Source organism: Halichoeres trimaculatus, unplaced genomic scaffold (genome assembly GCF_033239565.1).
Source record: "Halichoeres trimaculatus isolate MK-OKI-2021-1 unplaced genomic scaffold, fHalTri1.1 fHalTri1_scaffold_14, whole genome shotgun sequence".
In the NCBI taxonomy this organism is placed as follows: Eukaryota; Metazoa; Chordata; class Actinopteri; order Labriformes; family Labridae; genus Halichoeres; species Halichoeres trimaculatus.
Genome location: NW_027437192.1, coordinates 13,451,465 through 13,477,504, shown reverse-complemented (window position 1 = coordinate 13,477,504; position 26,040 = coordinate 13,451,465). Strand labels below are relative to the sequence as shown.

The following is a 26,040-nucleotide window of genomic DNA, read 5'->3' as shown; positions in this document are numbered from 1 at the left end:
TTTACAACTTCCAGAAGTTCTTATATTCTTTAAACGACAGATTTAGAAACAATTATGTTGAGAAAAGCGCCCTCTAGCGCACCGGAGGAGCCAGGTGGTTGGTGAAGCTTTCACGTGACATCGGAAACATTGATATCAGTGGGACGAACAAAAAATAAATGATTTAAAAAAGACGAAAAAGCGAAAAAATCCAAGGATATATGCATTGATTATACACCAGATTTTAAATACACCTGTGTAGTAAGAGTTAAAAAATATTTTTATATTATGGTGATAATTTGCTGTTAGTCATGTAATAGAGTATAACAATTTATATAAAAAAAATGTCGATTAGGTTGTTACATTAATTTTTGTTCCCCTTTTGGTTATTCTAACATGATTGTAGCTGTATTTTGTTTATTGCAGGAGTTTTGTTTTGACTTAAATTACATAACTGGGAAATCTGAGGGTTGAGTCTGGGAATTACGAGCGGTAACTGAAGGCCTCATCAGATCCCATTTTTTAAGAGGGCTGATGTCATTTCAAAACTTAACTCACACTCCCAAGTCAACGCGGCTAGTCGCTCACCTCCTCTCCTGTGAACTCCTCTCTTCTGTTTGGCGGAGCACTCTTACGAAAAGAAAAACTCCAGGAGGTGAAGTAACGCTGAAAGAAACAGAGATTTTGCTGCTGGACACGAAGCGGGAGGATTTATAACCAGAAAACCCCGGGACCAGAGCCCCTCTTTCTGCGGGCAAAGGCGGCTCAACTTTATTAGTCCAACTTCAACTAATCGAAAATGAATCGGAGCTTTAACAGATCGCAACCTCTGCGAAATGTAGATTGTAACGCGGTGGAAGTGAAAAGCAAGGTGAGTGTTTGTGGTTCTAATCTGTAATCTCTAAAAGAAGATCTGTAGATGAAGTAAGTAGTTCACATGGTCCCGTAACGGAGCTTGAAGTAGTCGGACAAACTGTCTGCAACTTAGGACTCACATTTTCTCCGTTCAGATCCTCATGAGACAGTACCTGAACGCACCCGTTTCTCGCATGTTTGTGCAATTTGCAGGGATTATGTCTTTATTACCTCCGATCGTGCAGATTGTGTTCATAGTGCTTTCCCTCCGTCTCCCTGTCTGTCATAAAGCTGCTTGGTAAAACTGGTTTATTTCTCTGCTTTGTTACAATGAGAGTGTTTTATCTGGTTTAGGTCGGATGTTTTTGCAGGATAAGTTGCGTTCACTGTGGGTTTAATGCTAAATAGTTTTAGCCCACTCATTGTTTTACGTGGTTTGTGAGAAGCCCCGGGGCAACAGCTGCATACATTGAGTTATCAGACAAGTAAATAAACAGTCATCAAACAACTACAGGGTAGTTTTAGAAGATACAGCTTTCCAACAGTTTAAACATGTGATGACTATTTCCTAAATTAAACTTGAACAAAAACTCTAGAGCTGCATGAGCACATTTGATGTCAGCTTGGGAAATAGTTTTTCCAAATTCTTTGTAAAGTTTCAAATAGTTCAGCTCAAGTTTGCTTTGTTTATCTATTACAAAAATATACCAAACACACACTACCCTGTTACCAATCCTGGCCACAAAGTGAACAAACAGATTTATTTATAGTTTGCCACATCCTTCAGAGGAATTACTGTAACCAACATTTTTCTCTGAAGTCCATCACAGGGAACACAATGCACAGAAGTATTCCTACTTAAGTGATTACACATGCCAGCACATATGAGCAAGAATGAGCTCCTGGGCATGCCACATTGAGATGGGGCAAACAGGTGACTCTCCCTCACTGTAAGGGTCTTTACACTTTTACTCTCAGCTGCCTGGTTTCAGCAGTGTCAGATTGATGAAATGCTGGAAATGCTGCGATGAGATGGTCAGAGAATGAGAAAGCAGGATACTGGATGCTCAAGCAGGAGCAACAGAACTAGTTTTGAGACAGGATGGTTTCTATGTTTGTAGGCTCACACAGACAGGTGTGGAGTGGGCCCTCTGTGGGATTTCTTGCGGGTGGGACTGATGAGCCTAAAAGCTGCAGGGCTGGATGGGGCAGGTTAAACAGCGTCGTCACAGCAGAGCTGATTCACGTTTCCATTTTTGGATCAGTTATAACAGATCACTCCTATGACATCACATTATGTTGTTCTGTCTCTGATACTACTGTGATCAGTTCGTCAGCACATTCTTTGAAAGGACATGTGTGCTCATGGCATGTGCAATGATGGTTGAGTCCATTAGGCTCAGTTGCAGGTGATCTGCTGCCATTCCAAAAACAGATACTCTAACCCTGCTGTAAAGCAATCACACACTGATTTTAATAACTGGGATTTAACATCAGTGACATCAGGATTAATCTATGAATGTCTTTGTTTACATCTAACCAACCTGTCAGCTGAGCTATGCTTGGAGTGTTAATCATCTTACAATACTCATACTGTCATACTCCCCAGGTATCAGAAGACTACAGTAGCTAAATTTATCCCATCCAGAGACATTTAAGAGTTCACCTGAAGCAGGGACCAGAAGTGCCGCTTGAAACCGCCTTATACTTTCAAGCTTATAGCTGGCATCTATATGCCTGAGAGCAACTCTAATGCCTAAAGTTTCAACTCTAAAGTTTCCCCTGGGATTGATAACATTTTTTCTGATTCTGATTCTGAAATGTGTAATATGAAACCTTTTTCTGTGCATATTTAAAAAAAAACAGGACTGTGCAGTGTCTTTTGCAACATGTAACAGCAGCCTATCCCTCTCTGTTATCTTAAAATGAAGATGTGAATATAAAATAAATGAAAATAAATCACCTTGCCACTAATCTCAGTACAGTACAAAGCTGGAACTGAAAGAGACTTGGTCTAATAAAATAACAGTAACACAGATGCCTCTTCTGAAAACTAAAATTTTACCAGTCCCCACCTAATTGAAGTCCTGTCTGACCATGTGGCACGATTAAGGCCGTGTCCACGCATAGCCAGGTATCCGGGAAAACGCATATATTTTTATACGTTAAGGCCTGTCATTACGAATGGTTACCAAATATGGTACTTTTATAGGTCCTGACCAAATTCTATCTGTGGTACCACATACCAATTCAGGTAAAAACAAAAGGTCCCATGTTTAGGTACCTAAACACAACCTTATGACTGTAAAAAATTGAAAAACTTTAAGATTTTTTTGTTTAACAAAGTAATATTTATTACCAGGTAAACACACAAAAGTACCATTGAATACCACAATACTGATTGCCAGGTACCAGGCATCTGTGCTGTACTGTTTCAAATGTTTGGCATGCTTCGAGCCACAATTATCGGCGGATTTGCCAGGTGCGTGTAGACGAAAGTACATTTTTAAACGAATGGGAGGAGGTTATGTTTTTGAAAATACCTGGCTCCAACAGAGACATAATGTTTATCATTTTGAAGCATTTATAATAAGAACTAGTTTTGGATGAATTGATAAACTGAGACAAAGCTTGCAACAATCAGTTTTTGCGTATGTACTTTTATCTCACCTGCTGTAAAGTATTTCTTAGAGTGTAAACACTTAAGTGTATAAAAGTATTCTCTGTACGAACGTCTTGTAACAAAGCATTTAAAGCTGTGTCCTTTGTGGTTTTATTTAAACAAGTTTTTTGAAGATTATGTAAACCAAGATGGAAGTGCTGAGTCAAAATTAAAAGAACTTACTGTAGACTTACTGAAAGTCCTGTTCCCTTTGGTTTAGAAATGTATGACACTGTGACCGTATCCACTGGCAATCTGGGAACATTAAAACCTGTTCAAATTCAAGAAAACACTTTAAAAGTCTGTCAAAATGTATTCCAGTCCTTTTAAAAACTAACACAAAGAGCAGTCAAAGTAAAGCAGTCGGATTGATCATCTGGGTGATATTGGTGTTGTCTGTTAAGCTGAGTGTGTGGTCCACATTGGTGGCTGGGTTCTCACTGGTTCGCGTTTGGGTTTCTCAGGGGAAACTCTTCCAAAGATAAGTTTATCAGAGATAACACTGGAGGTGTCTGACTGCCTGTCAGGGAGCCCTGACAAGAAGCTGGTTTGACTCACTTAAAGCTCTTATCAGAAGAGGAGAGAGTGTGTAAAGATGGGGGAGGGTGGAGTGGGATTTTTGGTTTGCTTAGTTTGTCCTGGTTTTTAATTTGTATAGATTTTTGAGTTTAAGGCCAATCTCATTGCATTTTTATTAGTTCTGGTCTAAAACGCAGAGATCCATGAGGTGATTTCTCAGGTGTGTTTTTCCTGAGTGTGAGACAGAAGTCAGTTATCTTCCATTTTCTCTTGTGTGTCAGGGTTTAGTGTCTCTGGACAAGTTGCAACCTGTGAACATCCCTCAGCCCTGATAGGCTACAAGGACAAGTGATGTCACGTTCGTAGTGATATATTCTTAGGTTTGGGTTTAGCGTTGAGGCGCATGATTAATCAAACCATGTTCAGACTTGCTTGCACCAGAGGGCCGAGTACTCCTTGTGAAAACAGATTGTTCAGACTGATTGGGAAGCACGGCACAAAAGGAACACTGAGATACAGAGCAGTGACTCGTTTGTCAGATATGCAGAAAAGGTATTCTTATTGCTCACGTAAAGTGTAATGTTTCGAAGTCTTTCTGTGTTGATCATCAATGTTGGTATTTCTTGAGTGCGTTTCACTTGTCCAAATGTTAAGTACACCTTCTGAAAACTGACGAACCTGTTTGTCAGCTTCTTGTGTCATCTCTAAATGTAGGTTGAGTGTAATTAGCCTGAATCCTAGTTGAGTGCCACTCAGTAGAAACGCGTGTTAAAGCAAGCGCCTCGGTCGGCCTGCAGTGTATCTGGCAGCAGACTGGATGCCCGCCTGGCATCCCCCTGTTCTCCTAACACGCCTCCTCTTAAATTCATGTCATCCTCTAATTACACAGTTTGTTAATGTATCCCCTGATCTTCCCCTTGCCTCCTAGTCGGTATGCTACAACTCTGTCAGCAGTTTTTCTTCCCCCTCCCTCCTCTTCCTCCTGCTCCCAGATCATCATCATCTCCCTCCTGGTGCTGTCAGCTTCCCTCGCCTGTGAGCTGATGATTACAGTAACAAAAAGCACCTTCGTCTACAAATTACCACTGTGATTAAAGCACCAGTGCTGCCATTGCAATTGTCTGTTGTGGTTTATGGAGCTTTTGTGCCTGAGTTGTATCTCTCCCTCTCAAGTCCATTCTTGTCTGCGAGTCACATGATGACCCCACTGTGACCCTCAGACGTGCTCTCATTGGTGGTTTGGTGACCTAGCTGGGAAAGCCCTGCCACAATTGTTTAAATGTGAGCTCTGTGCGTAAACAGTGGGTGGGAGGCAGGGCTGCCTGCCACTGTCATTTATATATAAATATCAAAAAAAGCTGAGTCATCTACCTGTATTGTTCTGTATATCTCTTCCCCTTTCCTGCCTTTTTTAAAGTCAAATACAAACAGGTAGGAATTATTATTAGGTTATTTCTGCATGTGCTGGAGCCAAATACTGTCAGTTTCTACCAGGAGGACTGCTTTCCTGAGGAGATTAGCCTCCTATACCTCTCTGTCTTCTCTTGCGTTTAGTTTAGCTACTTAACAAAGTTATAAACAAGAGAAAGACAAACATTCTGAGCAACAAATACATTCACTTAAAAATAGCTTAACAGTGATAGAAAACACTCAAACTGAACACTAAATGAGGCTACAGTTAGCAAAATCAGGACAGCTGCTAGCCAACTATGACAAAGCTAACAAAAAGACACACAAAAGCCCCCAGTAACTTGCACAATTTGGTGTGATTTTTTCAATATGATATGTTGTAAGACATTTTCCCTTCATATTCTTTTTTGAAATGATCTTTGAAGGAGTTAAAGTTTCAGAAATGGTTGTGACTGATTAGCTTAATTTAGCATACGTATTCTGAACAAAAGATAACAGCTAGCTGGAAGGGGGTTTTAGCTTTTAGTTGTAGCTAGCATAGCTTGTTCCTGGTCGCTAAGTTTTTTTTAATGCAGACTATTTGAAGTATCTGTTGCTAGGTTTAGTTCCCCAATTATAGAATGAAAGTAATTTATATTTTCTATAAACTTAATGCAAATATGTACCCAAAACGTATCTATTCCTATTAATATATTATGACATTTGCTGTAGAGAAAGCACCATAGCTTACTTTTTCTGAAGCTATGCTCTGTTTTATAACTGTAACCACATTTTTATGACGCGAAAAGTATTTGAGGTGTGATTTTAAACCTCAGCTGTAGGAACCTGCTGGAAACTCAGAATCAACATTCGTACATGAAATTAAACACTTGTTTTGAATTGTTTTAAAACACATACAGCTGGGTAAACACTTCACATCAGTTTTGTTATTCTGTCCATCTTACGTTGGGTTGACCATTATTTCAATCCTCCAACAGGGACACCTTTAACACATAGGAAGTGGGAAGTATGGGGAGTGCATCAGCAGATGAACAATAATGTCTTGGACACAAGAATAATTTAAAGTAGCAGATACCAATGGGGTTTAAGCATCACCTCCTTGTGGTTTGAGGCATCAACCCCAGCAGAGATCAGTCTGACATCCATGATATCCATCTTCAGCAGCTCAATAGCGTGAGGGGTAACAATGTTGGTCACAGCTACCTCAGCTTTGGCACCTGAAACGCTCACCGTAAAATTTTTGAAGAAGGCTTGTTGTACAGTCCTTAGAGCACAAGTTTTAGTGCCAGTATGGTTCACTGTTCAAGTATTTCAACTTGTTCAAGACAGGGATGTATTTGTAATTTTTATATTAGTTTGGACTGGGGACACAGAGCTTGAAAACAAGACTGTCCTGGTCAAGCTGTGTTAGCAGATGCCCAATTTTACAGTCAACCCCAAATATTTAATTTTTCATCACTCAACAGAGAAAATAAATGGTTTTTAAGAGATGTTTAACTGTCTCAGTGTTTGTTTGCAGTTCTAGTTTTGACATTTATCTTACAGAGTGTAAGCAAATATTTGACAACACTCCTTCCCCGGGGTTTGAACTACTTGTGCAAAGGTTTCCAGCTAATTAATATTTTATTTTGAAAGCAAGTACAGTATGTTCACTCACCCTGGAAGCAGCTTTCTCAGTGTCAAATTCAAAACAAGGTCATGACCACAGCTCTGTTAGTTTATGTGTGCCAGTCAGATGGTTTAGATAAATTCACGAGGTCGCCGTCTGGGGTTTCCTCTTCCTGTTTGCATGTTGCAGTGACTGTCCCTCTTGATGACCTCTCTGATGTGATCCATCTTTCTTTCTCTCTGCAGTATGGGGCTGAATTCCGCCGGTTCTCTGTGGACCGGGTCAAGCCCGGCAAGTTTGAAGAGTTTTACAAGCTCATCCTGCACATCCACCGCATCGCCAATATGGAGGTGATGATCGGCTACGCTGACATCCATGGTGATTTGCTGCCCATCAACAATGATGACAATTTCTGCAAGGCTGTGTCAACGGCTCATCCACTGCTCAGGATCTTCATACAGAGACAAGGTAGGAAGTCTGGAAAGTTAGATGACATCTGCTCCTTTTTGCTTTTTTTCCTTTGAATACAGATTGGTAGAAATAACATAATTTTGGGAACTAAAAGTTTTTAGGGTTCAGTTCGTAGACTGAGTATAATCATCCGCTTGTATAATGCAATATGTCATTCGCTCCCATTGGTTATCACCTGACAGTGATGAAGCTTTTTAATAACTTTCTTAAAACAGACATCTTCATGAAAGTGCAGGCACAACCTGAAACTCAAGTACAATCTCAACTTTTCAGAAACAAAATCATAGTCCTTTGAAATTCTCTTAAAATTTGTTGAACTTTGGTTGGATTGAGTCTATTGAATATCCTGCAAATGGTGAATCTATAAAACAGTCATCTTTTGCAACAGCTCAGTCTTGGGTTGCAAGTATTTCGCTGACTCAAACGAAGTTTACCCACAGAATATTTCTTCACCCAATTATGTCTTTCCTCCCTCTATGGGAACTCAAGTCTGTTTTGTTTACTTCATGCAAGACTTTCTGTGTGTGCCTGTCTGTGTGTGTATGTGCGTTTGTGTGCTTCCTGCCCTCTTATTGGCTGGATCAGTCCCAGTCTGTGGCTGTCTGTCTGCCCGGCTAAGTCCTGTGTCTTATCCAAAGGAAGGGCTCGCAGGCAGATGATCGCGCACACAAACATAACACACAAACACATGCATACACACACATGCACACAGGCCGGTGCCTCTGTAGCCCCATGGAAATCAGGTCATTGAGCAAAGCCTGTATCCCGGCATACCAGACATTACTGCGAGACAAAAGATCTGCATGAAAGAGAGACTCCTTACTGAGCTCCCTGAGTTTGTGTGTATGTGTGTGAGTGCGTTTGTGTGTATTTGTTCAAAGACAACACCACGGTACCCTGAATGGGATCCAGTCCTCGTCTTTTTCTCTCTCTTTCTCCAACTTTCTCTCATTGATCCAAACTCTGGAGTGGGTCTCGGCTGTCTGCCTGGCAGCCAGCGAGCATACCAATGACTCTGTCGCTATTCACATCTATTCAAAGCCTCAATCCTTCTTGGAATGTCCCTCGCTAGCTTGCGTAATGAACATGTACTCTCCAGGGTATTGTTTTAATTGTCGCCCAGTGGTTCAAATAAAAGAGGGAGCCGTGATGCGCTGAATCAAGAAACAGGGCTTGAATATTAAAGAGGCCTCAGCAGAATCATCCATAGTGATTCACTGTGTTTGCAGCACATACAGAAGGATCTGCAGTAAGCGATGACTGGATGACGGGAAATCTGATGAAGATGTTACAGTGAAAACTTAACACACCTCAGATTTGTCTTTTCAATCTTTGACAAATCTGAAAACAAGTGTGCAGATCTTATTTCTCTTCCTTCTTTTTAAACTCAAGTGATATGAGTGAACATCCAACAGTTATTTCTTCAGACAGAAACTGCTCTGAAGGTGGTTAGCCACCAGAATTCTGACCCATTTTGTCACACGATCATTTAATTTTCGGTACAAGACAGCCTAAAAAGTCAGCTTCACTTATTAAAAATATAGCTTTGCAGTTTGAAATGGAACTTTTGCTTCCCTCTGCTCTTTCCTCTTGATTATTAATGTTTTATATCATGAAAAAGTAATGACATTTTTAATATTAGTGAAGGATAAGAGATTATTTAAGGATGCCGGCTTTAACACTCAGCAGGAAACTTTTGGTTTGACCGTCTTAACATGCTTTGAAGTTTTCAAAACGTAGTTATTCATTTTGTCGCATAGTTTGTAGACTGATAGTAGATGGAGAGATTCTGTTCTTCAACAGACAAGATCAGAGATGTATCAGGGGTGTGAATTATCTGGATTTATCAGGGATTCATACTAGTCTGAACTGTCTCTGGATCTTTGTACCAGACTTTCATCATTATTCTGTAAGACCACTGGACCACACACTTGATGTTTGGAGGGCAATCCTAGTCGTCATGCAGCAACAACAAAAAGACAACAAAAGAATACAGATAAATAGCGCCACAAGTATCTCACCTTATCCAGTTTTCTACCAGGCTCTGGATACAGTTTTGTTTGCAATCACTGCTATGCATGTGAGTTGTAACATCTGATGAGCTATTCTCCCATCCTGAAACTTTGTTTTCCTTTTTCATTTTGCTGCTGAAGTAGTACAACTTACATAAACAAAGAACGCACTGGAACAAGCTTTAATTTGCCTTTTTTGCACATTAATTGGTGCATAGTTCACAAAGATGCAGGACTTATTGCTTTGAATTTCTAGGGGATGACTTCCAGACTCCTGCTCATTGTACACTGGGGGCTGTAAGATAGCTTGCTTGATGAGTTTAGATATTTATCAACATAGAAGAGACGGAGCCAATAATGAAGTTACTGTAAGAAAACTTTTAGATTACATATTTTTGCACTTGGTGTATTGAAACTGCTTTGTGCTCTGTATTTTTGTCCATCACCAAACAAAGACCTGATCACAGACCAAATTTTAGCACCTCTTTTCTACACAACTTTCTCTTTCTGCCTCATCCAGCATCCGTGCAGCACAGATGTGGTGTCTCTGTTATTGTTGTTGTGGTGTAAACACGTTGTGACGCAGTGATGAGCTGCAGGGGAATGTGCTCTGTTGTGACTGATGCTGAGGCAGTCCGAGCATCTTTAAGCCTCACTGCAGCCTATTGTTACTCACCAGACAAAGAGGTGTGTGTGTGTGTGTGTCTGTGTGTGACTGTGTGAGTACCTCATGTCTCAGAAGAGCTGCCCTGCTTCATGCACCAGAAAGTGTGTGTGTGTGTGTGTGTGTGTGTGTGTGTGCCCGATAACGAGCGTATCAGTCAGTACCAGCCTGTTAGTACAGGTCACTATGAATCTCTTCTGTCCCGGTCAGCAGATCAGACCACCCGAGATGAAAGACTTCACACACATATAAAGACACAGTGAGTCATACTGCAGTCACAGTAGAGACATTCAAAATGTGTAACTTTGGACCTTTTGTATGGCCATGAGTATAAGGTGCAAAAAACAAGCACGTATAATTGGACTGCTTCCCCAGCCTCAGCCTACAATGCTTTTATGTCTCACTTTGAAATAAAAGTGTTTTAAGATCATCCCAAATGCAAAAAAAAATCTGAAAAAAATACAAAAGCTACCTTTCAAAACCCTGAGTTCATGAATACAATGCGCAAAAAAATATTTGAAAGGCAAAAGCTCAGCAAGATAGACCCTCTGTCCTCACCGGCAAGTTTCTGAGTGTGTTTTTGTTCATGCAACAATAGGTACCTTAGTGTGTGTGTCTCTCTTTTATCTACCTGATATCCCCCTTCCGGCTAAAGTTGCCATTGTTGCTCTGATCATTTCAGCACGTGCAGCAGTTGTGAGGCGATACAACAGCAATCATTCTGCTGATGATACCTGTCGCTCTCTGAAGCATAAATCCTGTGAATATTCTGTCTGTCTGTGTGTGCTTTTAAACCAGGGAATCAACTGTTTTTAGAGCATTAAAGGAAAGAATAGTAACACAGTTATTCATTAAGTATCTTTCAGATCAACGTAACACTTAAAATGATACAAAGCTGGATGTGCTTGAAAAAAAAATGTCCCACTTCATTCATTTCATAATGTCTGAAACCACAGGCGGTCTATTTGTCACAGAATGATTTACAGATATATTAAATCTAGAGTCATAGACCACAGAGCAGTGCAGGAATGTCCAAGTAGGATGAATAATCTTGTTAGTTATTGAGTGACTGCTGTGTAAATAACATTAGGGGAGTAGTGTGCAAGTATAGAGGGCAGAGATTTACTTTAAAGAGGGGTGCCGTGCTTTCCTCTGGTCCCCATCATGGATTTATAAGAGTTATAGCTCTAAATGTCCCTTTTTCTCACACTGGTGTTTTGAAAAACCAAAATGTCAGCCTCTGTCTATGACATTTTGTTTTGGGTGCTGGCTCTTTAAGGCTTCCCATTTCATAAACCCCCTTCCTACTGATTGGCCAGCCCTCTGGAGGTCTGTCAGAGCTGTGCGCACAGTTTGGTGTTTGAAACCCACCTCTTCAAGTCCTCATATTAAGTCTGGTGAAGACCTTGTGCTTTTTCAGAGACAGACCATTTTGAGTAGTTAAAACAACAGATTTAGGGATTTCTACAACATATGAATATAAAGTTGTTAAAAAACATTCCCTTAGCATGGAGTCCTGCATTTGTTACTTTTAAGTCCATGTTTTAAATATGAGAGAACCTTATAGCCCCTCTTTAAATTAGGGATGCACAATATTGGATTTTTGCAGATATCCTATATGCCGATATATCGAAACCCCTTTTGGCCGATACCGATAATCACAAGTTTGTTTGTTTTTTTCACTGTAAAGAAAGCTAAGTATATCCTGTATTGGCATTTATATGTTACTCTTATTGTGACGGTCTTATTTGTTTAAGAAACACACATAAAACAAGACAAAAAACATTTGATTTTACCATAAATAAGAAATGTATTATTTTTTCAAACTCAAGACATTCAGTATTGAAATACAGAAAAATAATTTCTTTAGATCACATGAGCTTTAAATGTACAATGCATTTTTAAACATAACCAAGTTGCATTTAATTATTTTTGAGCTACTGTAACAACCTGGTGACAGACACAGAGCTCTGCAGTGCAAATAAATGAAGTGCTACATTTTATTTAAGGAGCTTATTTTTCAGATGGAAAATAATATTAATCCTAACTGAATAGCACCTTATCGGCTGGGCATATCTGCAAAAATTTTCATATCTGCCAATACCGATAAACGTGTTTTTAAGCTTTTATCAGCCGATACTGATATTGTGCCGATAATATCGTGCATCCCTACTTTAAATCAGTGGATCCTGTCATTTACATTCAGAAGTTGTTGATGAAATATCCCATCCAGCTTTCGTCTCTCAGTCAAACGTTTGATGGCTTTGCGGTGGGGAATATTTAGGCACCGTGCTTTGAATGGACTCGTGTAACACCTACCTTCCCTGGCAGTGGTTAACAGCAGTTAAGTTAGGATATGATAGGCAATCTTGTCGCTGATTGTCTTGTTTGCTTGTGGGGGTCATAAAATGACAATATTTTAAATTCCAGTCTGTTTCATAAGCAGTTAAAAAATGCACTACAAGAGCTTTAAAGAGTGTATTGAAGTTGATAGGGTGTCAAAATTGTCCCTGTTTAGTGAAGTATTAGAGTTTGTGAAAGAAAATGTAATTTGTGTTTTAAATACAACCAGACTGTGACATTTGGTGTGAAGGGTCAGCATCTTTTTATCCTTTGTACTAGCTCTGAAAAAGGTGCCAACAATCTCAAACCCTGTGGTTAAAAGTTGCACTTTGTAGACACAGAGTTGTTTTGGGGGATGGTCGTGGCTCCACAGAGGGAAGTTTTGTACTGGGACACTTCTTCATTTCTCATGCAGGCACAAACAGGAGGGGGAGGGGCGGACGGGCGGGTAAGCACTGAGGAGAAGTGGGACCAAAAGGTTTGTGAGCTCACAGGAGCTGAGTGGAGACGCCCTGTGAGTGGAGGTGGTGTACTGTTAGGTTCACTCATGTGTAGCCGACTGGCCGTCCACTGATGCAGGATTGGGGTCACATGCATGTTTGAGTTTTCTGTTGATCCAGAAGAGAAAAATTGGATATAAAACCTCTGTGTTAACCCTGCTTGAACTTTCCTTTTGAATACATTTAGATGTAAATTTCAGAAGCCCGTTGAACACACTCAACTTGATAGTGTGACATTTGTCACGAGGTTTATCAAGAGTAACTACCCAGTGTACCAACTGCTCATTCATATCTTGGCTTGTGTGCAAAATGATTCAAATTAGGTTACAGATAAGAGGAAAACTCCCAGTGCTGGCAAGGTTATTTTAGGCCCAGATAACACAGACATTTAGCTCTTGGATTTCCCCAATTTGGCAGCATGTTTTCCTGTAATATGACAGGAAAAACAACCATAATGTGTCTAGTTACAGATGAAAACAATAGATGGGGTGAGATTGGTTTAACTTTTCCCAAAATCCATTTTTAGAGTCGATTAAGGCTGTTGAATGAAGGCCATTTACTGAGCTGTGAGGCTTTTAAAGCAGTTACAGTTTGGCGCAGCTTGGGAGACATACACAGCTACTCATTTCCCACACTTCATGCAAAAAAGCAAGGTTTAAACAAGGTTATGCGTGTTGAATTTGATGCAAGTTTTACCTGTAATTGCTCTAATAGTAGACAGAGACAACCTCGATCCAAACAAACACAGACGTGTTTCCCAAAGCTCGACTTTACAGGGAAAATGGAGCTGTTTTTGTAGACAGTGCCAGTGGCCTGCACACAGACTAAACTTTCAACAGAGAGAAGAGACCCCTGTTTGGCAGCGCACTGAAAGTTTAAATAAATAGAGCAGACAAGGCGAGGTAGGCCAAGGTCGAGCTGGCGGGGCTTCATATCGAGCACGCTGAGTTTGGTGGTTCCACACCTGTGAAAACTCCAGAGGCAAGATATCGACATCAGCCAAACTAAAGAGAGATGTGGCACCACAAGACAAGTAAAAGTCTGTACTTGGAGCTGTGGCGAACTACTTGGATTGTAGAGCTGTTGGAGTCTAAAGAAAAAGAAATGCTTTTATGTTCAACATCTGCTCTGACTGTCTGCCCTTTGCAGACTTTGTGTAATTCTAACTTTTGCAACAATACGGGGAAAAAAGCGGTGAAAATAGGTACTGAATTTAAGATAAGCACAAGGAAGAGTGCAATATGTTTGTAAATTTGAACATAGTAAACATTTTAAACTTTTTCTGGAACTATTCCACTAGATTTTAGTGCTTATTTTTTTATTTTTTAGAATAAACATCTTGAAAATACACAAGCAGAAGGTCTTGGGGAAAAAAGTATGTATGACTGTCAGATGTACATAGAGATGTTAAAATGCTTAACCTGTCCCAGACCTGACCATAGACTGTAAAAAAAAAAAAAAAAAATGGATGTCATCTTGCTCGGCTCAAAGTGAGGTCCCCACAAAAACTGCCCCCCCCTGGTGGCTGGCTGCAGCTTAGGGCAAAAAATCCAGCTCTCAGGTCATTCCAGATGGACTGTGGTCAAACTTTAAAAAATTAATACACCTCATTTAACGATGACTGACAGCTGCCATTCTCATGTAATTTTTTTCTGGGATTCTAAAATATGTTAGGAGGTAAAGTCAAGAAGTGATCAGACGCTCGAAAGAAAAAAAATCTATAGAGCTGAGCTCCACTCAGATTCTCCCAGAATCCCTCAGTCTCTACTGCACAGACTCTGGCTGCACAACTGCTTCAATGGCTGCGCCTGTGACGGAGGTATTTTGGCCTCAAAACCGTACAATGGTGAATAACGGAGCCATGCTGTCCACTTTATATACAGTCTATGGACCTGACCTTTCAAAAACACTCAGAGCACAAGCTCTGACACAAATTGGACAAACACTGAAAGCACTGACAAATCTCTTTGAAATCCTTGATAAAATTAGATTCTCATCGATTCAGTCTACCCTTTAATGTTTAGATATAAAGAAACCATGTGAGAGCTGTCAAAGGGTTCGCAGAAGACAAAATGAAGAATCATTTTGACATGAAATTCAGTGAAACAGAAGCTGCTACTGTGGCGGTCGTCCAGCTCCTAAAAGGGTTTGAGAGAAATGTTGAAATGAAAAGAGGATATGATTTTGTCTGTTTTCTGCTTTTGCTTAAATTTTCAGAGCATCTTATTTCCTCTCATAAAATAATAAAATTGCAAGTAGACATCGAATGTATCTGTAATGCTGGTTTTGAAGCCAAGGCTTGGATTCATATTTCAAGATATAAATACGGCTTAAATAACTCTTCCACATACTCATGGAAGGCAGGGAGTACCCAGAACAGCCGGACTGCTACTTTCTACTTTTTTGACATTGCATTAACATCCGCACAACAATGCAGATAACAAATAGTCTTCTCTGTGGAGACATATGAAATTCCAAGACCACAGTCTCTGTTTTACTCCTCTCTGGCTCTTGCTCTCTGTCTGTTGTGATGACTGCATGCAGGGACCCTGTCAGCACATCTGGCCACTCTCACACCATGTCCAGGGGGCTTCTGAGAACACGTGCTCATTGTGTATATGTGTGTATTTTTGTCCACATGCCCCGATCACTAGCTGGGATTGTGCAGCAGATGTGTCAACATGCCAGTGCTCAGTCATGGTAGCTGTAGGTTAGAGCTTTGACCCCTCAGCTTTTGATCCCAGTGGAAAAAAGGAAGAGCCACCTCGGTAATTAGCGTCGGCTTCTTTATCCCAGTCAGACCTCACAAAGCTGATTTAGTCCTCAGGGAGTGGATTAGAATAGATCTCTTGATTAGTGCACATGATTTAGGACTAATTCGTGTGCTTGTGCAGCTTTTTCTGCTTTGCTCATTCATGCCTTGTGTGCTGTTTGCTGGATTATAAACTTGCATGCCAGGCATACAATCAAAAGCCGAAAGCATCCTTTTCCTCATTCCAGCAGATCTATTTTGGTCGTGTTTTGCAGAGGCACTGCCTTAGTGTGCTTTGTGCCTGTCTTTACACAACATCAGAGTCATTTAAAGAAGGTTTGAGTGAGGTCTGGTCTCAGGACCCAGAAGCAGAGTGCGGCCTCAGGCAGCTCTGACTGAAGTGAAAGGGACCACTCATGAACAACAGGCCTACACTCAGCCTACTGCTTCTTAAAAGAGAAGAAGACAGCAGCTGTCATCTCTGTTTATTTCCCCTCACTCTTTGTTTTCTTTCTTACGTCTCCACCCTATAAAGATTCCTCTCCTTTCCCAGGCTCGGTGGTGAAAGTGCAACCGACTCATCCACTTTCAAGAATGCTATTTTAGGTAGCTGCTTAGACCGATCCTTGTTCTCTTCGCATTATATGACTCAATTGTCAAGGCCAACGGGGGAGAAAACCACTGCAGACAGTGGGGAGTCAGCCCTGACAGTAAGAAAGACAGACAGGCTGAGGGGAGGAGGGAGAGAAGGAGAGCAGGTTAGGTCCACCTCCATCCTGTGGTCTGGCTTCTTTGTGCTCACTTGTTGCAATCTGAGCCAGAAGAAATCAGGGATTTTCTTGGGGAAAGGGGAAAGCCTGTTTGAGCAGAAATGGCACAAGCAAAAGTCATGTGTTTAAGACAGAAAAGTGTTTTATTAGAGCCTTTTGTGAGCTAAAGACAGACGCTTTGATGGCACATCTGGGTCACATTCAGAGGGCAGTGGCATGGGAAAAAGCAGCTCCTCTCTGGCAAGTCAGGTGTTCAAGGGCTGGTCAGCGTTGGAAATTTCCCTGCTTGCTGTGAGCCCACGTGTGAGTAAAAATAAATCCCCATCTCTGCTGGGAAAAAGTGTCTTTGCCATAAAACTCTTTTTAAGTTGGTGTGTGTGGGCTTCTCAATAAAACCTGTGTGTGGCCTTTTCCCTGCGTGTCTGCAGACAATGCCAGCCGCAGTTAAAGAGTGATGGAGATGCCTGGTGCCTGTCAGGAGTGAAACAGCCATATCGGATGGGGCGCTGCGTCTCTTTGTGCCTGTGACTGTGAAGCTGCTGCAAACCAGCATGGATGATGTTGTAAATAATGTCATGCTGGCTCTAAAAGGGACAAACAAGCACATTCAGGCTCTAAATACGCAGTGAGATCTAAGTTTGCACACTCAGTTTCACTAAATCTATTTTAAGAAAGGGTTTGTGAGGTAAGTAATTGAAGGATAACTGCATGACTGAAGTTTGGTCCAAGGTGCGCTTGATTGCTCTTAGGCTGCACGTGTTTGGATGCATCACAAATCACAGGATGCACAAACTCAACCGTCCTCCCTAGTGCTGAGGCGTAGGAGGGGTTTTAATTAAACTTGTAAGAGGCTGTTGTTTGGCAGAACTATATTGTGTTTGTGTTTCCTAAGTCCCTGCTTTCATTTTGGTTTACGACCTCTCTTTGAACCAAGTCCCCCCCTCCTCGCTCCCTCACAATGAAGTTTCCAGACATTATAGAACCAGAGTGTCTCTGGATGACTGCTCCTTCTATCATCTCTCTGCCCCCCCACCTCTTCTGTTTTTTTCAAACGAGGATTTCAAGGTTTTGTTTTAAAACTCTCAAACCGAATCAACAAAGTTCTGCTTTTGGTTTGTAGAAAGTTTATCTTTTAACAAAACTGCAAAAGTTCTCTCCAGTGTTTTGACGAGCAAATTTCCTCTCGGATGTGTTTGATTTGCAGTTTTCCATGTTGGTTATACACATCTGCTCTCAATCCATAAATGCCATCACACTCCGATACGCTTTCTGTTATGACTGCTCTCTTTCTCAAAAACTCAGTGGCTGAGCTGAAATTGACCTCATCCTGCATCAAAATAACTTGCTCTGGAAGTTGACCGCTGGATGTGATGGATAGAGCTGGTCCTTCAGGGACAAACAAACAACTTCCTCAGCCATAGCCACCGCCACAGCCACTCCTCAGCTGCGTGAGCCTTCAAAGGGACAGAACAAGCTTGAAATACTTCCGTGCCTTTTTTTCGTTCCATTGGTTTATGGCTTGAAAGTGGAATGAGATCCTGTGACATGTTTGACTTTGAATTTCCAACTGTGCGAGGGAATGTGTTCCTTGTTCTTTGTGGTTGTTTTTGTGTTGTCGGAAGAAGAAGAGGAGGGGAAGGGTTTTATTTGGTAGTTATCAGATCTTTATACGTTAGATGAGACGTAACTTATGGAATATTTCCAGGGGATTAGACCTCCAATACTTAGAGTTTATATCTAATGCAAAAAATTCCATTCTGAACTTTGCCTGGTGAAGTTCTTTGATTTTCTTGTTAATATTTGGATTATTTATGTTTAACTAATAACTGCAGCATTGAACTTTGTAAAGTAACTTCTTCCTTTAATTTTTCAACATTTATTTGAAGAAAAAAAACAACTTTGCATTGTTTTGCCAAGGTATACCACTTATTTTGACCTAGTGACCAGTAGCTTGTTAGCCTAGCCTAGCCTAGCGAAAATAACCCTTGTATCAGTAAAAGTATCTGTTATCTGTGATCCTAAGGACAGATCTGTGTATCTAATCTTTTTGCCCTTCTGTGTTTAACACCAGCAGGTTTGAATTGAGAATTTCAAATAGATTAGATCAGTATCAGTTTTGGAAGATACCAAAGCCAAGTATTGGTATTTGTCTCCAGACTTGAAAAGTCGACACAGACATATCTAAAAAAAGAGAAAATAGCAGACTTGGTTTGTTTTTGAACTTGAAAAAAAGAAAAAAATGGAACCAAGACTTGACAGTAATGGATATTTTTAAGGTGTTAGTTCGATTTTGTTGCTTGTGGACATATGGCGGGATATTCCCTTCTCATACTTGTACACATTTTTAGTGTTTTCTTTTCAAGTTTCTTTTGACTTTTTTAAAATTTTAAACTTCCTGATTTCTCCAAGACTCACAAATTTTGCTGTACCTCCCTTTTTTAATCAAAATGTACACTTATGATGGTAAAGAAACTACTGAGTCCCTTAGGTTCTACAGGTGATATTATCTTACTGTCTCCTGAGCCTGTGTATCCCCCGGTTTAGCCTTGTTTCCACCAAGCGGTTCAGTTCAGTTCGTCTCTGTACAGCACACATTTTTAGGAGTTTCCACTGACGGCGTTTCTCGGGACAGATCCCCAAATAACTGAACCATACCATCCCACTTTTGGGGACCCTTCTGTTGGGGTCCCAGATCAAGTTGATCTTTCCTCTGAAGGTGGAGCTTCAACACTGCAGTCTGTTGATTGGTCAAAAGAATCGTCACTTCCTGTGTGACCGTGGCTGTGTCTTTCCTTTTCTGAAACAAAGCTTGATTGCGCTTTGAAACAAAAAGGCCACATGGAAATCACAAAGAAGACTGTGGTTGTGGAAACACAACCAGGATTAGGTTTTATGAATCCAACTCATACCTAACTGTACTGATCCAAACTGGACAGCTAGGTGGGAACAGGGCTTTATAGATACACTGCATGTGATCAGAGAGAGGATGCCTCTCTACTGTTAATGCAAACATATCATGTGTTGGGAAACATTTCAAGTTGTTTTATTTGGGTGAATCTGTGTAAGTAGCTTATTGCTTATGAATACTGTCAAAAAGTCAGAAATGGGCAAAGATGTAGAGAAATAGCAGTGATAACAGAATAACTAAACACAAAGAATTTATTATCCAGCGTAATATTAATTTCCATGATATGGTTTGATATCTTATTACTTCAATATTTTTGTTTCATTGTAACTCATTAAAGCCATGACGAAGTAGACTTGGACTTGCCGCTCCCCCCCCCAAAGACAAGCACTTTTGCGATGATATGGATTAGATCTAAAGGTGTCACAGCTCTCCACTTTGTTTCATTATGTAGATCACAGCTTCAGCATTGATCTCTGTGGTGTACTTGCGCTATCTCACATTTAGCTGAAGGATCGCTTTATGTGTTTAAGAACTTTCTCTAGCTCATTACTTTTACAAAGATGGCTTTGAGAGAGCTTGTATGCTGCTTTTGTGATAAGCTTAAACAGTGTATCAAAGTCTAAAGAGAATGTTTATGCCTGGTTCATCAAGCATGGAAAGAGACAGCACTCACAACTGCCTCCCAGACAACTTAACATCTTGTGTGGACTTGTAGTTTATCCTCGTATCATTGAACTGTCTCATAATTCGGTTCAACGTTCCTGTTTCTTCGTCAACTTTAAATTTTCAACAGAAGGTGTTTCCTGAAACGCACTGAGAATGTAGGGATGGATTTCTCAGACAGGACAGAGACAACTCTGAGACCAACTGAATAAGAGCATGCAGCGGAAAATTCCCAGACCAAGTTTAGATCGGAGCCATGAGTGAAGTGAGGGAAGAGGGTGAAGATTTGGGGTTAGGCAGAGTGGGGGAATATGCACGCTGGATGGATGTTAGTGGGTTTTGGAGGGAGGAGTTGCTGGTTTGTGCAGAGACAGCTCGCTGTGAGTCTGCTTACTGCAGTTCCTCCTTAATTACAGCTCTACTGTAGGACAAGGCCAGGCATGCAATGTGTGTCAGGCTGTAAAACTAGCTCAGATTCACACATACAGATACAGTGAGCTATCAGGAAGAAGATTCATCATTTGATAAAAATCATTTTTGAAGCTTTCATCTGGCATATACTTTAAAATTCGTTAGCAGCTTTAAAAAAATCCTGTATGTTTTCTGTGAATGCCCCACCTTGATGATAATTAAAAAGATCTTTAAACAGTGTTACATCCACTTAAGATTCTGGACTTAGAGCCAACTTTTTGCCCCAAGCAAGTTGTCAAGTGCATGATAGCTAGCACAACATCAGCCTCTGCAAAGGTTTATTTTGGGAGTCCGTAATTACAAAGGAGGGCCTGCTTCACGGCAGCTCAACCACAGCAAACACACTCCCCACTGGCAGGGTTTTCTCCAGATACACCCAGCTCACTTTAACTTAACAGGATCTTGGGTACAAAATTAGACACGTGCAAACTGCTAGTGCTAGCCCCAAGTTTGGTATATAAACAGTCAGTCAGCCCCAAACCAAACCCTGACTAGGCTTCAAAATAAGAGGAGTTTATTGTGCTGATGCTCGTTGTAATTGTATATCTTGCAAAATGTTTACACACAGACACACTCATCTCTTAAAACCAATCACGTGTGCTCAGTCAGATTCTGTGATGTCATTGTTTTTCCCATCTCAACATCCTGGTCTGAAGTTTAACGAGGCTGAAACCATCCACCGAACCATTTCCACTCAGCATGAAATCCTGGGTTCTGTGTAAATTCTCTTGTATGGTAACACGGTCAGATGCATTTTCACACTGGAAAGTGGTCATGTGTGTAGCATGGAGAAAGGCACATTATGCTTTACATTTCAATGCTGCAGTGCATTTTTACATTAAGTTGGCTGACCCACTTTCAGAGAGTTAGTTCACCATCCTTACACTGCAAAAAAACTGAAATCTTATCAAGTGTTTTTCTCTTGTTTGAAGTAAAAAAGTCTGTTTAGACTTAATATGAGCACCTTTTACCTGACCAGTCCAGAAAAATATCTTATTTCAGGTTGTATAAAAACAAAAATGAAGTTTAAATTGCCCGAAACAAGTAAAAAAAATCCGCCAGTGGGGTAGGAAAAATGTGCTTGTCAAAATTAGAATAATGTCTTAATACTAGCACATTTCTCTCAACCCACTGGTAGACTTTTTCACTTGTCAGGCAATTTAGACCTCATTTTTGTCTTTAAATTAGGGATGCACTGATTCAGCTTTTCTTCTCATGATATCAATACTTCTCCGATACACTGGTATCAGATCAGGATCAGTATTGGTCGATGCCTGGATTTTGGGTATCGACCAATACTGATCCTGATCTTGATACCAGTGTAAAATAATAACCTGCATGCTCCACTGTGGGATAAGAGTGGTAATGTTTTGAGTAAAAGACAAAAATGAATACGCATGGAATTACTGAAGTTATTTTTTTTAACTGTAAGTGTTAAAATGTTTAACAGAAATTTGATTTAAAAAATGTTTTAAATGTACAGAAATGACTATTTTATTGTAAAATTTTATACCTTGTAGACTAAATCATAGTTTAGCCTTAGTGTCAGGTTTGGACCGATCCTTTCCCACTGATACCCGATCCAGCTTTGCAGGGCTGGATCAGCGCCGATACTCAATATCAGGATCAGATCAGTGCATTCCTACTTTAAATAACTTGAAACACGTTTTTTTTTTTCTGGACTGGTCAGGTGTATCATCTGTCAGGTGGCCCATTAAGTATAAAAATACTTTTTTTTTTTACTGAAAAAAGGACAAAAACACTTGATAGGTTTAAGTTTTTGCAGTGTAGGGTTGTTTACTCTTCTGGTTTTCCCATGAGGCAAGACCTCAGTTGAAGAATTAGAGGTCATTTAGTCACTGTTGAAGGAGAATTAAGAGGGCGGCTCTTTTGAGACATTTATTTTATTAATTGTTTCATTGTTTTAAATCATTTTTACTACAATGTAACAATTATTTTACTACCTGCAATGATTTATTTGTTTTATTTTTTAGTTATTTATTCCTGCACTACTTTTATGTACAGCACTCTGTTTCAGCTGAGATTATTTTAAAGTGCTTTTAAAATAAAGTTGAGTTGAGTTTTTACATGGCAGTAGCTGGCAGTAAGAATGAAAAATCAAACTCCACTAAGCCTTACTTATATCCTGTTTTTGGAGATAATTCATCTGCTTGTGCATTATTCCCTTTTCTAATGTAGTGTGAACATCGCCAGGCTTGTGCGCATGTGCTCGAGTGTGTAAAGCCATATATAGGTCATGAGGCTAAAACAATGAGACAAGCTGTCATGCCTCTCACACAGTCTGACAATTGTTGAGCCTTAACTTACTCAGGAGCAATTTGATTGGCTAATGTGCAGACAAAAGTGTTTGTGATTGGCTATTGCAAATCAGCAGAGCTGGCCAAGCCATTTTAAACCAGATTTAACATCAAAGTAAGATTTTAAAGATGCAATTACTTTATAGCTGATTTATGGTGTAAGACGTTCTGTTTCCACCTTGAGCGTGTGTTGTTTTTTCTCCCTAACAAAGCGAGTAATTGGGCTTGTGTAACCAAACTTTTCCAGGCTTTTTGTCTCTTTCTTCTTTAACCCATCATCTTGTTCTGTTATAAATTAACTCAATAAGCTCCTGAGTGAAGATTGTGCCCCTTTTTTCACCCAAGCATCCCACCATCAACTCCCCCTCCTCCTCTGCAGACATGTAGGCTGCGAGTTGATGGTTGAATCAGGCCAGCTCAGCAGTTCAACTCGGGAGAGGAAGGAAAGGAATGGAGGAGGGGAGGAATGAGCCCTCACTCCTACCCTGATATGAATTGTGTCCTAGAGACTCGCTGAAACAATGAGCACTGACAGCTCATGTGGAAACACTCCCACTGACAGTTTTGACACTCTGTGCGTGTGTGTGTGTGTAAGATGGAAGCTAGGGGAGTGATTTGGCTGAAGAGACAAGATGAAACAGTACAAATGGAGTCATTGGAGCAAAGCAGGAGCAGGAAGAGGTGAGGATGTGTGTCACCACACACTCAGGAAGTGTTGTGTTATGCTGTGTGGTTGTGTAAAGGAGAGTGTCGGTGTTTTCAGGTGCAGGGGAGGATGAGGCCAAGGCCTGTCCAAGCCTGTGGAGCATTAACCGAGTCACAAACGGCCTCACCTGGAGGCCAGGAAGGGGTTTTTCTCTGACCTCTTGTGCATGACTGAGTAGAGGTCAGTAAGAGAGCTCAAACTCAGAGAAGAACGCACAAACCAGGATTTTGAAGGACTAAGAGCTGTTGAAATTAAAATGGGCAAGAGGCTGACACACAGCCCAAAATATCCCGTTATTTTTTTAATAACAACGTGTGCGCACTTGACCGCCAGAGCTTTTTTTAAATGTTGTGTGTGTGTGCAGGCGTGTAACTATTTTTGGCTGTTTAAATAAGGATTAAAAAAACTCTATTCAACATTTTCTCTGGCTGCTCCACGCTGTGCTGTATCTGGTTGGATTGTTTTTCCTGCCCTCTGTGTGAATGAGATGAATGTCTCCAAAGGCAGCTTCATAACAAAGGATCACTTTATCTGCAGGCTGGTGGGAGGCCGACTTAACAAGGAGTCTTCTGTGAAATGAACAATCTTGATTTAATTTTTTGGCAATTCACAACACATGAAACTTGAAGTTAGTCCTTTTTCATGTCTACCTGCACGGCCATTTAATGTCTTGTCCTGAGTATGTGTGTGTGTGTGTGTGAAACCAAATATGCAGTAATCCTCCTAGTCTACTTTTTGTTTGCCACCTCCAGCTGATAAAAGATTAGAAAGTGACTTCAGTTCAGATCAGTTCGGGTCAGTAGGAAGAGATTGAGGAGGATGAAGGTTTCAAAATAGGTCTCACTGAGTTCAGCTCAGGTTTACACCCAACCAAGGCCTAACTGTACAAAGTGTGCTCAGATCAGGCATGGTCGAAATTTTATTAAATCCTCTAAAAAATACTTCATGTGAATTTCAGTGCTTTCACATCAGTTAATAAAATATTTACTCATGTTTTGACATTGGTTGTTGAAAGATCAAGATTCTTGGTTGCTCTCTTAAAGTGTGATTTTGAGTTTCCTGTGTTTAGGATTTGGAGTACAAATAGCCTTGCATCCATTTTTACTTGACCTGACAGTTGTCTTATCTGGTCTTATTTTGAAACAAAGTGACTCAAACAAATGCCCTTTTTTCTTAGTTGCACTGCAAAAAGTGTAGTTTTTGGCATAACAGAGGACAAGATAGGCAACGGTTTAGTTTTAGGGGGTTTTCTTAGTTTTACTCTGAACCACAGCACTCCTGTATATGCACCTATGTCTTTTCTATGTCTTTAAGGCTGGTACACATTACAGGATTCTCCAAAACTCCACACGTTTAGAGACCACACACTTGATGATAAGAAAAGACAGATCGCACAAGATTTCTCTCTCCTGATCTTACAGTGTGTGGTGTGAACTCCGAGGACACCACACACTAACAGATCCTTCGGCAGAGCTTCAGCTTCCTCACGCTCAATATTCCAAATCTCGTGTAGTAAAACGTGACTTCAGCGTAAACAAACTTGACGGACGAATGGGAAAAAACAAGGATGGTTGATTTCGGACTCTAGAATTTAAAAAATAAATAAATAAACACACACACAAAGAAAAAGGATTATGGAAAAGGTTGTGGAGGCGACGGGGATCTGGAGGTGAGTCAAGTCATTTTAAGTATTACAGATAGATTTCTTACTTCCATTTTGGTCAGTCAGCTCGCGTCTTATTAGCTTTGCTCCGGTACACGTGACATTACACGCTGTACCTGTTCGGCTCCTCTTGAAGCGCTCCGCACACTACAGGATTTTTTGTCACAAATATTAATCATGTTCATTATCTGCAATCACTGAATCGCTCTGACCAGAAAAAATCAGTCTTAACACACCCTTCACCACAGGAAAATCACGCATGATGTCATCCGACAATTGGGCCTTGGCTGGCTTTGATCGCAGGGGGAAGATTGGGACAAAAATCAGCCCGATTATCCTGTAGTGTGTACCCGCCTTAACCAAGTCGTCAGGTTAAGTATTCTCACTGGACTAACATCAGAAGTCTGTGTGACCGTGGTTGAATATGTGTCACTGACTGTGAAAGTGTGGAGACAGCTAAACTTACAGGACAGGTAGGGAGACGTCTAAAGAGTCACAGCAATTCAGGATACTGTTCAAAATACACCGTTAGCTGGTGCCATTCTTGTACAATACAGAGTTGTACAATTAAATGTTGTAGCTTTAGCTTCAAGTTTTCTTTGGTTAACTTTCTGTAGCTCTCAATTTTGATGTGTTAAAACTTTAGGACTTTTTTCCTCCCCTCAAAATATTTACAACATACACTAAGGCACCATTTTTACTCTGTCCGCATGATGTTGCAACTGCACTTTTTCCTTTCAATATGTAACAGCTGTGCTGTCAAAA

General features: G+C 40.5%; 1 protein-coding gene across 1 annotated transcript in view; it reads left to right on the top strand.

The window, feature by feature from the left end:
• The first annotated feature begins 488 nt into the window (after window positions 1-488).
• pard6gb (par-6 family cell polarity regulator gamma b) overlaps window positions 489-26,040 on the top strand; it is a 39,512-nt gene continuing 13,960 nt past the window's right edge. Inside the window, exons 1-2 of the mRNA XM_074686051.1 lie at window positions 489-850; window positions 7,280-7,502. Coding sequence (XP_074542152.1) covers window positions 779-850; window positions 7,280-7,502 — 295 coding nt within the window. The 5' untranslated portion in view covers window positions 489-778. The remainder of the gene's footprint in view (window positions 851-7,279; window positions 7,503-26,040) is intronic.